At 36.5% G+C, this 14525-nt stretch overlaps 1 protein-coding gene across 11 annotated transcripts in view; it reads left to right on the forward strand.

Annotated features, from left to right (window-relative positions):
• Window positions 1-14525, forward strand: part of NBEA (neurobeachin) — a 461765-nt gene that overhangs the window by 428557 nt on the left and 18683 nt on the right. For 9 of the 11 annotated variants that reach the window (XM_068182001.1, XM_068181998.1, XM_068181997.1 and 6 more), the window contains 5 exons: window positions 6388-6477; window positions 7825-8017; window positions 10555-10626; window positions 13223-13378; window positions 14291-14461. In XM_068182001.1, coding sequence (XP_068038102.1) covers window positions 6388-6477; window positions 7825-8017; window positions 10555-10626; window positions 13223-13378; window positions 14291-14461 — 682 coding nt within the window. The remainder of the gene's footprint in view (window positions 1-6387; window positions 6478-7824; window positions 8018-10554; window positions 10627-13222; window positions 13379-14290; window positions 14462-14525) is intronic. The other 2 variants (XM_068182000.1, XM_068182003.1) reach the window with 1 other exon arrangement.

Consider the following 14525-nt stretch of genomic DNA (forward strand, 5'->3'; position numbering starts at 1 on the left):
TTTTCAGGGGAATGGAAGCATCTGTACTCAGGCAAGTGGGAACTTTACTAGTGAGAAAAGGATGAAAGAGTAAGGAACACTTTAAGCTAAACCTGTCCTGCCTGCAGGATATTAGTCTTTATGGTATTTTTGCTTCATCTGCTTTGCTTTTGTTTGTGAGATGTATTGAATTTATTTCCCACTTGCAGTCCATTAACCAAATGCTTGCTTAAGCTGGCAGTGTTTAAAATATTTTTTGTCATGAGAGTCATATTGGAGTACCAGGGCCAAGGATGAGAGGGAGATATAAAGGTGAAAGAGGGGAGAACTAGGTATCACAATTAGTAGCTTCCTGAGGTAAATGTGAGAGGTAGTAGGCAGCACTCCCTGAGACAGACAAGATCACTGATGTGACTCATGGCTGTAAAGAGAATAGGAGATCTTACCTTTCACATTCTCATTCCTTTCATAGCACTCTCTCCTTTCACAGGGGAATGAGGAAGAAGTTCAGGGGTGGACAGCTCTGGGGGGAAGCTGAAGGTCAGTTCTGAGCTGTTGTGTTCTGCTAGGGAGCCATTTAATTGCACACAGAATGCAGTGAGATACCTCCTGTGAGGAGAACGAGCTTAAGGATGCCCCTTCTCCTTTGTTAAATTAATAAAGTTGTGACCTGTGGAGAAAATCCATTTCAGTGCCCATCTTACAGTCCCTTGAGTATCCTGATTAAATAACTGACTGTATTGAAGTCTCCAGAGCAGTTGAGTCATTGTTTGTGTTTAAACTACAGCACTTCTTTCCTCCAAACATACAGTAATAAAATGGAATTCAATACTCTTAATCAACTTATCAAAAATCCTAAAGATACTGGTGCTGCTTAACATCTGTAGATGCAAAGAAAAAAGCAATATCTCACACCACTCGTACAAAACAAAAACACTTCAAGCTGTTTATGTTACCCACCAAAGGGCTGTCAATCTTATTTTCTCTGAAGAAGACAGTGCTTGAGGGCTGCTGAATGTGCTGGCTGCACAGGAGGGAGAGTACATAAAGGATTCCTATGTTTACTTGGATGCAAAAGTGAAATAAACTTTCAGGAATAGCAGTGTTGGATGACTATTGCTGTGGTGCATATTTCTCTAATGCCTACAGATTTTCACTCTTCATTGGACTCAGTCCCCGTGCACAGGGGAAAATGGATTATAGAAAAATTTCAATGTGGTAGCAAGGAATAAAACACACCAGGATTATGGGAATTAGTAGTAAGAAGCCTGAATATGTTTAAAAAAATAAAAAGTAATAAAAAACAGAGAAAGATAAACATTTTAGAAAGTTTACTGATCATTGTGGTAATCAGTGAAGATTAATAAAACAGGAGTACTTTACATAAGAATTAAAATTTTGTCTATCTGCAGCACAGTCTGATTTTTAGGAATTTCTTTCTTCTCTTCATGATTAATAGTAAAAGTGCTCATGCTTTTATGTTTCTCGTGTTAGGTAAATCACCAGGCATCTCTCTCAGCAAAGGGGATTTTACAAATGACGCAGACTGTTAATATCTTCCTTGGTGATTTTATCTGCATTTCTAAAGAACCTTTTTAGAGAAAAAGTATGTTAAAAATAAACTGCTTCATGGCTTACCTTTTTTGCAGAGGTGTGTCAGCAAGCAAACACAACCTTAATTTCTGTGATTTCTCACGTGAGTCAGTTCTAGCATTTGCATTTAGATTAGGACTGTGCTTCTGAAATGAATATGCCAACCACCCCTATTTGCCACACTTTCATTCAAGCTCAGAGCAGCTTTGGTGTGTGTGAATTGGCTCCCAAACCATAGAAGCTGAGTGTTCCAGGAGTGCAGCTGGCAGAGCTCAATCACTGTTGGGGTCTGCAGCCCTCGGTGGAGCCAGCCTGGTGGGATGATCCTGCTGTGGGCGTTCAGCAGGGCTTCCTCAAGAGGAACATGGCTTCTTCTCCTTGGTATACAGTGATAGAACATGTGAATAGTTCAAAGCTGCACATGGGAAAGTATGGACTGGACAATAGGAAGCATTTCTTTTCTGAGAGATTGATCAGCCACTGGAACAGGCTTCCTAGAGACACAGCTGATTGCCCCAAGCTTGTGAGTGCTTAAGAGGCTTTTGGACAGTGCCCTTAACAACATGCTTTAGCTTTTGGTCAGCAGTCAGGTGTTGATCAGTGTGATCATTGTAGGTACCCTTTAGCTGAAAAGAATCCTCTCTTCTCTTCTTCTCTTCTCTTCTCTTCTCTTCTCTTCTCTTCTCTTCTCTTCTCTTCTCTTCTCTTCTCTTCTCTTCTCTTCTCTTCTCTTCTCTTCTCTTCCTTCTCTTTTTCTTCTCCCTCTTCTCTTCTCCTTTTGCTGTGCATCTCTGTTTCTGTTGTTTCACTTCTTCCTGGTAGAGGCATTGCCTTTAACCACTAAAAGTAATTCTTACACATAAAGAAGCAGAGCGCATGGATTATTTAGTAGCATACTTGTACTTATTTCAATTAGAATTAAGAAATAAACCCCAGTGCTTCAGTGCAAATAATATGCAAAGCAGATGTATTGAACTATTCATTCCATGGGAAACTGACACTAACGCCTCATCCTCCAGGGTGCAGGGCAGCATCCCAATGTCCTTGTGGATGTGCAGTCTAGCCTTAAGCATAAAAATTGGAAACGAATAAATTACTTTCTTTGAGCAAAAAACATTGAGGATATTGATAATTGTATTATTCATAAGATTTGGTTATCTAATGTATTGATTTATTGACCAAAATGTATGCAAATATATAATAGATATTTGTTTATATTACATTTAAATGACCATTATTAAGTCCCATGAAGTCGTGCTTTGTTTGAGTGTATAAATTAGCTTGTGTGAAATTGACTAATTTTAAACTTGGAATTGCCAACAAGTTTGCAGATTATTTTTCCTCATTCTGACCTACTATTATCAAATAATATGCTAAGAGCCATTTTATTTTTCTGAATACACGATCATATCCTAACAGATACTCCCTGAAGTGTCTGGAGTACAAATCTCATTTTATGTGTATTAAAAACAGTAGGGAATCTCAAATCAGCTCACTAAATAGCTTTTCAGCAACACCTTATTGAGGAAGAGAAAAATAATATAATTGCCATTTTGCTGTTCAGAAAGCTTTAAATCTGGCAGCTACTGAATTCCAAGCCTACATTGTTTCCTCATGAAGGCCATTTGAAGGTGAAATGAGAATAAACTTGATTTTATTAAAATTTGTATTAAATTGACTAGAATGTGTGTCTCAGGGATTGGTGCTGCACTTTGCACACAATACTCAAGGTCTGATGGGAGAAAAGGAATAGATTGATTAGAATGAAACGTTTAAGACCATTAAAGAAATCTAAAGTTTGATGATTTATAGCTCAAGAAAAACTGTGGTGTACACTTACCAGTTTTCAGATTAGCTTTAGATACAGCCAGAGTCCTCTCGTAAACAAATCAATGTATTACATTATTATTCACAGATCTGTTTTGTACCTGCTTTTCATTTTCTGTCAAGTTATCTGATAGGAGGCAGTGTTAGGAATACCCTTGGGCCAGTCACTTTATCTCTGTGTGCTTATGTTTATCTTCTGAGTTATGTTTTGATGAGGTTTTTCTGTCCTTTGTGAGTACTGTGAGCTCCAGAGAGCAATACCAGCGGTAGCTGTGCACAGCAGTGGTGCTGTGCAGACTATAGTCTGCGGTGCAGTAGCTGAGTGTTATGGGTATTTTTTAATAAGCATTGTTCAGTTTCTTTAATGCTTCCAAGAGGTGTCAGTTTTACAAATGGTATTTTGACTGAAAAGGATAACATTACTATCCATGGGGTGGGGGACAGGCAGTTGTCTTGTAAATGCAAGCCAGCAAAAATATTCAATATTCTCTGAATATCAAGGTCTTGGTTCCACATTTGTTCTGGTTACAAAAGGACTTGACATTAACTTAAATGTTTTTAAATTATGGGATCATAGAGTATGTGAGCATTTACCAGCACATCTTCAGCTGTAAAATAACAGCTGCTTTTGATGGTTACATTTTGAGTGTCCATTCCTCATAATCTGAAAAATTCATGTGAGTTTGTTATCGAATCCTGCTTCTCTTTTTCCTCCTTTATTACTTCCATAAATCTACTTGAACTGAGGGGGAAAGCCAGCAATATTTATTTGTGCAGAATTTACAGACAAGCAATCAGAATTTGCCAAGACTGGACAACATGAAAGTAAATGTGTAAATTAGCACTGGACTGCATTGAAAAAAAATTAATAATTCATTTCAGTGCTCCTGTGAGAGAACATAAGTATCATTTAAGGATCACTCTAAAGGGTAGGAGAGGAAGATCTGGGGTTTTTTCATTATTGCTGCCAAATACAATTCACACTCCTATTTCAACACATAATTCTTTCAAAAATTAGAATTAAATTAACCTTGATAATTATTTGAAAAAAAAACCCAAAAAATGGAAATTAATTTTCTGAAAATATCAACATATATATGTGGGAGTATATATTACACTGATATATACTGATATTGTTAATATTAGTATTTGTAATTTTGAAAATGAAATTCACAAACAAGTATGATTCCTTTCCCTTCCAGAAAATCAGTTCTGAAATACTGAATGATATATAAAATACTATCTTTATGTGAATTGAAGTGAATTTCTTCTTCCTGTATAAAAAAAATGTCTGCATAAGTGAAGAAATTTACACATTGTGTAAAGGGATACTGCTTGTATGGTACATTTAGATAGCTGCTGTATGGACATATATGTGTATATGCCCACACATATGCCTACATATGCCCACACAAATGTGTTGGGTTTGTATAAAAGTCATCTGTGATTTTAAATTAATTCACCATTAAATGATGTTAATAAAACCTGAGATGCTCACAAGTTCCCAAGAAATAGTCTGTGCCTTGGAGGCTGAAATTCACTCTGAATTAGTCAACAAAGGAGAAATCACCTGTACCAATATAATTACAGCATCAAATGTGCTGGGGCCACAATCCAAAGTCCTTCAGATGCTTGACTGGACTTTGCATTAAGTTTATTTTTCAGCAAATGTTTGTTTGTGGTATTCCATTATATACCTGTCAGTCTAGGGTATTAAGACTGGTGGACATCAGTGACCTGTTAGGAAATCTCTCTCTGACATCTGTTCTTACATTTATGCCGTGAAGTGGAGGAAAGCACAGGTTGGCTTGTAGGAATGACAAAATATGTACATTAAAAGGATTCTTCTGTATCCTGAAGTATTTTTGGTGCTTCTCACTGTTTTATGTCTGAAATAAATAACAAAATTTAACAAGATATTAATGTTTTTGGTGGGTTTTCATGTTAATTCTGTGTAGTCAATGAAAAATTCATAAAGCTCACAAGAAAAATATTAAGGGTCAGTAGTTCAGGCTACAGTATATATATAGGTACATAATGCACTGTGCATTTCAAAATCTGACAGTTTAGTTTTCTATTAATGCTTTATTCTCGATTTTACAAGGTCAAATAAAATAATACCTGTCTGAAAAATAAGGAGCATTCTCTAACAGTATTGTTTCTACAAGTAACAATCTTTTGTCAAAGTTTTTAAGAATATATCTTAGAAATATTTTTGTTTGAATGAAGTGTTTGAGTAGCAGAAGCATTTCAGTATATATTCTGTATTCTATTACCTATAGAATTAGTCAAGATTTATTCTGAAACAAGACTTGTCCTAAAGAATGCATTTAAATTGCAAAGTTTTCATTTCTAACCCATGAAGCCAGAAAGGCCATGAAAAAATGCAATAAAATTAGGGATGAAATAAATATTTAGTAAATGTATGCAAATTGGAAAGATTTCTACAATAGTCTTATTTTGCCTGACAAGGTTTGTTTCTGGCATTTTTTTGTTTTCACCTACTCTGTTGTTTAAATAGCACTTGATTTTTTATTATTGTATTTAATAAATACATTTTATTTCTCAGTTTTCTTTTCTTTCCCCCCATTTAAGATTCCAGAGGCTTATTTTATTAGAGACCCTCATATTTTCCTCCTTACAAAGGACTTTATTAAGGTATATATGTTCTTTTTAGTGCAAAAAACCCAAAACCTCTCTCAAGACCTGAACTGCATGTCCTCACAGGTTAACATTTTCACATATAATGCCAGTTACTGGAGATGAGAATGGTTAGTTGGTTAACTGAAGCATGCTTGAAAGGAGAAGCAAATCTTGTCTACAAAATACTAACACTTGGATGAGTCTGCAGCCTGGGAGGAGAGCACCGGGTGAATTTTCTGGACTTTTTTCATGGCTGACTTGGGATATGCCTGCATTGTCACACAGTGTGTTGACCTCTCTCTTTGATGCATATTGCTCCTGACAGTCCCTCTCCTCTGCCCGCAGGCCATGGAGGCGCAGATACAGAACTTTGGACAGACGCCATCGCAGTTGCTCATTGAGCCCCATCCACCTCGGAGCTCTGCCATGCACCTGGTGAGACAAGACTGCTGGCTGGGAATGCATTCCCTTTGAACCTTAGGGTCCCTTGTAGGTCATAAAGAACTCATTAAAACAACACTTTTGATGCCCCCCCATTGCCCATGCAGCCATACTTGCTTTGAGCAGCAACAAATTGCAGGGATCTAGCAGAGCAAGGTGGAGGTGTGACTGTCTTTAGCTTCATACAGTCCTGGATTTTCCTTACTGATGTGGTATAAGAAGGCTCCATCTTAAAAAATATAAACTTGATAAATGCATATTTGCATTCTTGTTACTGCAAGTGGTGGGAATGACTGCAGGCTTTCCTTAGAGTGAGTGTGTTGTTTTGTTTTAAAGGTTGCATTGTTAGGGGCTGATTTATGAACAATGTCTGCTTGACAAAAATGAAGTATTGGAGTTCAAATCCTGCTGGAATCCTCCTGCCCATTCCTCCAGGAAAATGAAAAGTATATTTTGAGTTTCAATTCAAACTCCAAAATTAATTTCCATCACATTCTTCTCTATCCTTCCTGGAAAGAATTGTATGAAATAGCCAGACTGAACATGATAGATTTGGAAGTGGTTGTTGTATTGTTTTAAGTGTGTACAAGTCAAACTTAGGTAATATTTATTTTACATTCTTAAGATGTGGATAATATATTTTAAATAATTCTAGGTGATGAGCAGAAATGAATATTTGACCTTTTAGAAATATTTCATTTTGTTATAAAAGTGGCTTAAAAAATCTTCTTAAAACCAGTCCTCAATAGCTAACCTTGTCCTTGTACAAACAATTGTGTCGTTTCCAGAATCATGGAACAGGCTTAGGTTATTATAACCTTATTAGGTTACAGACTCCCTAATAAGCATATGCTTTACTTAGAATTAAATTGTCTATGTTTGGAAGTGCTGTATTTCATATGAGGAATTAATTAAGAAAAATATCTGTGTTTTTTTGAGTCACTTCTAAAGTTTCTTTTTTCCAACGGTTGTAGTTTAGAGAATTAATATTTATTATGTATTAATTTATTAACTCATTAAGACACATATCTATTTTATGAATATTAACTACCGAATAATTTTACATTTTACTGTATGCTAATTAATGCTAATGGTCATTTTGTACCCCGTAATGATAACCCTTACCATACCTATTCTCTATTTATCCTCATGTAATGTTCCAATAATAGCTTGTGATCTTGCTTTCCTCCATCACTAGAGTAGATGCACAGGTAGTGTTGTTTTCCCTGTATGTGCACATGCTTGCCTGCTCTTTTTTAACCTCGTTTTCCCTCAGACCTCCTCACTAATTGTGTTATCCCTTCTGTTTTCTTCTGCTCTCTTCTCCTTTCTACTCAACAGTGTTTCCTTCCACAGAGCCCTCTCATGTTTAAAGATCAGATGCAGCAAGATGTCATTATGGTGCTGAAGTTCCCATCAAATTCCCCTGTCACACACGTGGCAGCCAACACGTTGCCCCACCTGACCATCCCTGCCGTGGTGACAGTCACTTGCAGCAGATTGTTTGCAGTCAATCGGTGGCACAACACAGTAGGTAGGTCCTCGCAGGCACGCTTCATTCAAATGTGAAGACCTTAACAACACAGCTTTAATTTTGAGTGCAATTTAGCTCACTCACCTGCCTGGGCACCAAAATTTACTTTTTCTTCTGGTTTGTGTCAAATAATCACAGCTTCTGTTTTCTCTGGTGTCATTCCTAGAAACACTCTCCTTAACAGCAGCACATCACCATGGCAGCCAATCGATTCGTGGTTACTTCAGGATCAGTCTTTGATACAGTGCTTTTCAGGAGACTGCTCTTGCTCTCGACACAGCGAATATTAATATGTCCCAGGTTTCAGGAATACATACTGACATGCTAGAGAGTGTATATCCCTATCTGCTGCTTGAGAGAGATTTCAGGATCTTGTCATAAACCTTATCCCTGGCTCACTGCTGGATTATCTGGGATCCTAAGCAAGCCTAAGCAACGAGACGCTTAACTCTTCTGAGGAGAAATTTCCTCATTCCCTCACAAGAGCCCATCCAACAGGGCCATCCCAAAATTCCCTTCCAGCCCCTCTGATTACCTCTCCATATTGCCATTAGGACTGTCCATGTCACCTGGATGTGCAGGTGCTAAGGCAGTTCCAGACATTGCTAAATAGGTGGTGGGGCCATGAGGTGCATGAGGGAACAAACAGGTTTAATTTTCTCAGGTAGTTTGCTGCAGCAATAGCCCTTATGCTGCAATATCTGGAAACATTTATAATACTCCATCAGGTGCAACTACATTATGTGTAAAAAATATTCTTTCCCATTTCTTTAAATCAAAAGGTAAATATCTAGAGGGGAAAAAATCACCAGCATTTTTTTAAAGTATTTAGTGACAATGTCCTCAATGGAAGATTCAAGTGTCACTAATGATTCCGAGGTGCAGAAACTGTCCTGTGTTGTTTTAATACACCTTTGACTAACATGGATTGGCTAATTCCTAATTATTTTCCTTTGATTTTTCAGGGATTCTGTCCAAATACTCTATACCCATCATCTTTCATGTCTCTTCTATTTGAGGAAGCTTATTTGATTCTGGAGTAGCCCTTTCTCATCCAGATTTTTGAGTCAAGAGAACCCAAAATTCCTGCCTGCACTTTACTGTGAAGGAATTAATCTCATTAACACTGCAGTATCCTGTAGTTCAAGGGTTTCCTTAAAAACTGTCATTGGAAGCCCTTTAGTTTAGCTGAAGCTTTGTTGGTCTTCATGATGCATATGACAGTAATGTTTTAAGTTTTCCTCTATACTCTTATAAAACAAAAGTCATGCTGCAAAAAGTCAGAATTCAAGGCACGAAACAACCATAAATTAAATTTCACACCATTTGTAAAACTCTGGTCTAAATTTCAAAAAAAACCCAAAAAGTAATATTTTCTAAATATATTATAATATAAAGAGAGGAAAATTAAACTGTTTAGAGAATCAAATCTCATAGTAATAATTTTGTTAACTTTTACATCCTGCTTGGCAATGTTGCTTATTTTGCAGGAGGCTAATCCAGGACAGGGTATCAATTTCCTACTATTGCCATAATATTATTTTAGTAAAGCATAGCTCTAGTATAAAGGATAGCTTTATCTACAGAAATGTATGCATAGACCACTTGTTGTAGAATGTATGTAGAGCTTTGGAATTTAATAAACAGCAGGAAACATTTACAGAGACATCTCATAATAGAAGTGGATGAATCTAAGTTAATACCAGTAAAGATCCACCCCAAACTAATTGGGTTTTGAAAGAAGAGACAGAAAGAAGGGAAGAAGTTCTCAGAGCTGTGTCTTTCTGAAAATAGTAGAGATAGCTTTTCTTTCACCTCTTCCAGTTGATTGCAGTAATAGAAAATGGACTTTATTCTTCAGAAATCTGTATGTCCTATTATAGAGGGTATTCTCGTGCAATGTGGCAGTTCGTGACAAAAATAGTGTTTTCAGTAGTGACTCTTTGATTTATATACGAGGGAAGGTGTTCGGAAGAGCCAAAGCAATGCTATCTGTGCATGAGAGAAGATAACACTAAATTTGCAGCCCCTGATGCACATTTGAACATCTTAAAGACTGCTTAGAATAGAATGAACAGGAATAATTGTGGCACATTTACTGTACCCTACAGTTTTACCTCAAAAATTTTTAGATAAATCCATGAAAAGGTCCAAGTTTCTGTCACATACAAGTTTCCATATGTAAGAAACTCATAAAAATGTTTAATCTAATTAACTTTATTTTCTGTGCTAAGATCTCTGCTCAAAAGTAAAAGAAAACCTCTTATACTATTTTAAATTAGTTATTTAATGAATGGGTGTGGCTGCAAAAGTTGTGATGAAGTTGATACTTCTACATTTATAGTTACTTTTACACAAATGAAGAATTAACAAATGCATATTTGTGAAGCACAGAGAAATAAATTTTAAAACATTAGCAAAGCAAATAGTAAAAAGCTACTTTCTAAAAATATATAAGAAACCAATAATGAACTTTTAAACCTAGAAAAGTCATGTCAAAAGGTTTCTATGTGCTTTGTTCTTCCTTTCATGTGTAGGCCTTCGGGGAGCCCCAGGATATTCTTTGGATCAAGCCCATCATCTTCCAATTGAAATGGATCCATTGATTGGTATGTCAAGATGAAAATGTAGCAATATATTTGAAATTGGCATTTTCAGGAATTATTGATTAAGCTATATTTATATATTATGCTTCATTTAACACAGAAAATAGGAAAATATTTATTCTTGTCAGTCCTGGAGAACTAAAAAGCATTAGCTATTGATGCTGAATGAATTACATGAATGCTATTTGTTATTAACATCACCAGCAACTGGTATTTAAGGAACAACCAATTAAGTCAGTTAATTGTCAGCCCATATCTATAATTCTGTTCTCTTATCAGGTCACATTAGTAAAATAAAACATGAGGGTCCTGTGGAGATAGCATATATTTTTTTTACAGCCAGCACTATGTTTATCAGTGGAGATGCAGATCCATTTATTTTCATTTACTTTATGATTTGGATTTAGTCAATATTGCTAATTTAATAATGAAAAGACTGGCTTTTAAATTTATAGTATTTTTTAAAATCCAGAATTTTTTGAGAAAGTGAATTATTTGAGAAATAGCGTCTGCTAAAATTGTTAGATTGCAGGACTTCCTAATATCATAAATTTTCATTAATTGCACTTATTTGATTTGTAGGGTGGAGGGAGTTCAGTAATTTGAAAGAGAAATTTGGGATAGGGAGTTCTTAGGGACAATTTTGTAGCACTGTTGAGAACAAAATATATTTTTAAACATAGCCAGATATAAAGTTCCATTTTTTTCTGTGTCAATATTCATGTTCAAAAGATTTACATAGAAGTACCTCAGGAGAGTTAGCTTTTTCATTCTGTGTGCTGCATCTGATCTCATATAATGACAGTGGTTTTCTCTTCAGTTTTTTCTCTCACAAGCTAAGGCACAACTATTGTGCCCATCTGTTCTGGAAATTTGAGTAATTTGCTATTCATAATTTTTCAGCTGTTGGACATAGAGGGTCTGGTAGTTTAAATATGTGTTCTTAGAATGTTTGCAAACATGATATTAACTTCCACAAGCAATTTTAAAATAGAATGGAATGGGGTTTTTTTTGGCTGAATCTTTTATTTCATGCAGTTGGGAGCAATTTAAGTAGTATAGTAAAAAACAGGGGGAAATCAGATTATTATGTGCATTAGGTTGTGTTCTTGTGTTAGGAGAAACATATTTTGCAGAGTGATTTTTACCTCTGTAACTTTGGGTAACTGAAGTTAGTTGTCAAGATTCCCTCCATAACTACTGTAGAAAAACAAACTCTCCTCTGGAGCTGTCTAGCACTTAGACAGTTATTATAGTGTGAGATGACTTGTCATGTGAAAAAATGTCGTCTTCTCCAGTGAGACTGGATGGAGTGGATAAAATTAATTTAGATTATATATTCAACTTTCAGAAAGTTCATACTGAGGTGGAACACACTTTTATGGTGTTGCCATATTTTGTCTGGTGTGTCACAGGGAGGACAGAGCACATTAGCTGTGGGCTCCCAGTCATTAGTATCCTTCTAAACAGCTCTGTTTGGCAGTTGGGTTGGTGGGATTGTGCATGAACCATTCCTTTTGTAGAGCACATTAGCTGTGGGCTCCCAGTCATTAGTATCCTTCTAAACAGCTCCGTTTGGCAGTTGGGTTGGTGGGATTGTGCATGAACCATTCCTTTTGTCCTGGTCCAGGGGAGTTTCTAGGTGTCATTGCCTCTCTTAGAAGTACTGTTCATAGCCTGGGTCCCTGCTAGAGGAGCAGATGATAGGACTTACTTTTCCTGTACTGCAAAATCACATTAGGTTTGAATAGATCCATGGAATCATAAAATATATTGAGTTGGAAGGCACCCATCAGGAGCATCAAGTCCAGCTCCTGTTTCTGTGCAGGACCTCCCCCAAGAGTCACATCATGTGCCTGAGAGCATTGTCCAAACTCGTCTTGAGCTCTCTCAGGCTGGTTCTGTGACCACTTCCCTGAGAAGCCAGTTCCAGTGCCCAACCACCCTCTGGGTAAAAATGCAGTCCAACCCAAATATCCCCTGACTCAGCTTCATGCCTTTCCCTTGAGTCCTGTCCCTGGTCACAAGAGTAAAGAGTAAACCTGCTCTTCTCCTTCCCCTTGTGAGGATTCTGAAGACCACAATGAGGTCTCCCCTGATTCATTGGTTGAATCCTTATGCTTTTAATCTGGTTAAGCATCTGGAGGTGTAGGGCTGTCAAGGCCACACAATACAAGCTGTTTTCTATGGAAGAGATACTAACCAGCAAGAACTGGCTCTCTGCAGTATTGTTAATATTGCTTTCATATTTTATATGGACTTCTGCTACTTTCCCCTGGTTCAGATTGTTTTGAGGGACTACTTCTGCAGAGCACTAAAATTATTACCACATATTATGCAGTGCATCAGGCAGCTTATACGAAATTGTCATCTCTTGTAAAATCTTATCTCTTATTCAAAGGGGAACTAGAAATTTCACAATAATTTTGTATTTCTGACACCCATATAGACAGCTCTAAATGTTCATATTCAAAATGCTTACTCAACAACAAATTCACAGTTCATTGAAAGTTAAATGTATTCATTTTCTCCTGTAAATGGATGACAGGAAGGTGTTGGAATGGCTTACATGTAAAATGTGTTTTGCATTTCGTTACAGCCAATAACTCTGGTGTGAACAAACGTCAGATCACAGACCTTGTGGATCAGAGCATCCAGATCAACGCACATTGCTTCGTGGTCACGGCGGATAATCGTTACATTCTCATCTGTGGTTTCTGGGACAAGAGCTTTCGAGTTTATTCCACAGAAACAGGTGACCTCAAATACAGCTCTCTGTTTTTTCCTGGGTCACAAAGCAGACAAAGACTATTGTCTTAATAGTACCATATCTAATACTTGTGCTTACATGTCAATAAGTGGTAAATGGCATTTAATAAAATCCTTCATTATTGTTTCAGCATGATAACTTTAAGACTTTTTAAAATGGAAGATAGAGGATGTAAAAGGAAATGCAACACAGTTTTATTAATAATAACTTTTGAAAACCATAGTTATCTTCAGGAAATTTATCATGTCAAAAGAATCAACCAATTTTTTTTTACAATACTTTTTTTTGATCTATGATTTCTAGCTCTATTTATTTCATGTAGTAAGGATCAAGTTGAATATCCTGCTACAGGAACCAATATTTTGTTGCTTTGTGTGATTACTTAGCCTAAATATCTCTCAATATCTTTCTAAAAAATAATTGTAATAATATAAAGGAGGAGGTGATAATTATAGTAAACCTTTGTTTGACATTAACATAGAACAAACACACATTTTTAACATAATAATGTAGCACAATTTTGGAAAAGTTCATGTGCAGTCTTATGCATATCACTCATGAAACTCATAAATACTGTTCTAATGCAATTGCTTAAATACTAATGGAGCCATAACTCCACTTAATATTCAGTGACTGCAGCACTGCCTTGATTTTCAGAGATAAGGGTTAGACTATGGATTGCCACAGAGCACAGCCTTCAACAGGAATGAAAAAAAAAGGTGGAAAAAAAAGTTTAATCTTTGTGATTTTTTAATCTTGTAGCATTTAGTGAACTTTAATTATGGCACATGAAACAAAAGTTACATTTGAACTGAATATTAATTATATAGTTAATGATTTCTGAATGCTGCTAGTACCTTAGAAAACTGAATTTGTATGACTTTTCATTCCCACCAGGAAAATTAACTCAGATTGTGTTTGGCCACTGGGATGTCGTGACTTGCCTCGCCAGGTCGGAATCCTACATTGGGGGTGATTGCTACATCGTGTCTGGGTCTCGCGACGCTACATTGCTGCTTTGGTACTGGAGTGGCCGGCATCATATCATAGGTGACAATCCAAACAGCAGTAAGTATCCTTCAATAACACCTCTCCCAGAGGTTTTCTGCTACACCTACTTGTTTTAGCATTC

This window comes from Anomalospiza imberbis, chromosome 2 (assembly GCF_031753505.1).
Source record: "Anomalospiza imberbis isolate Cuckoo-Finch-1a 21T00152 chromosome 2, ASM3175350v1, whole genome shotgun sequence".
In the NCBI taxonomy this organism is placed as follows: domain Eukaryota; kingdom Metazoa; phylum Chordata; class Aves; order Passeriformes; family Viduidae; genus Anomalospiza; species Anomalospiza imberbis.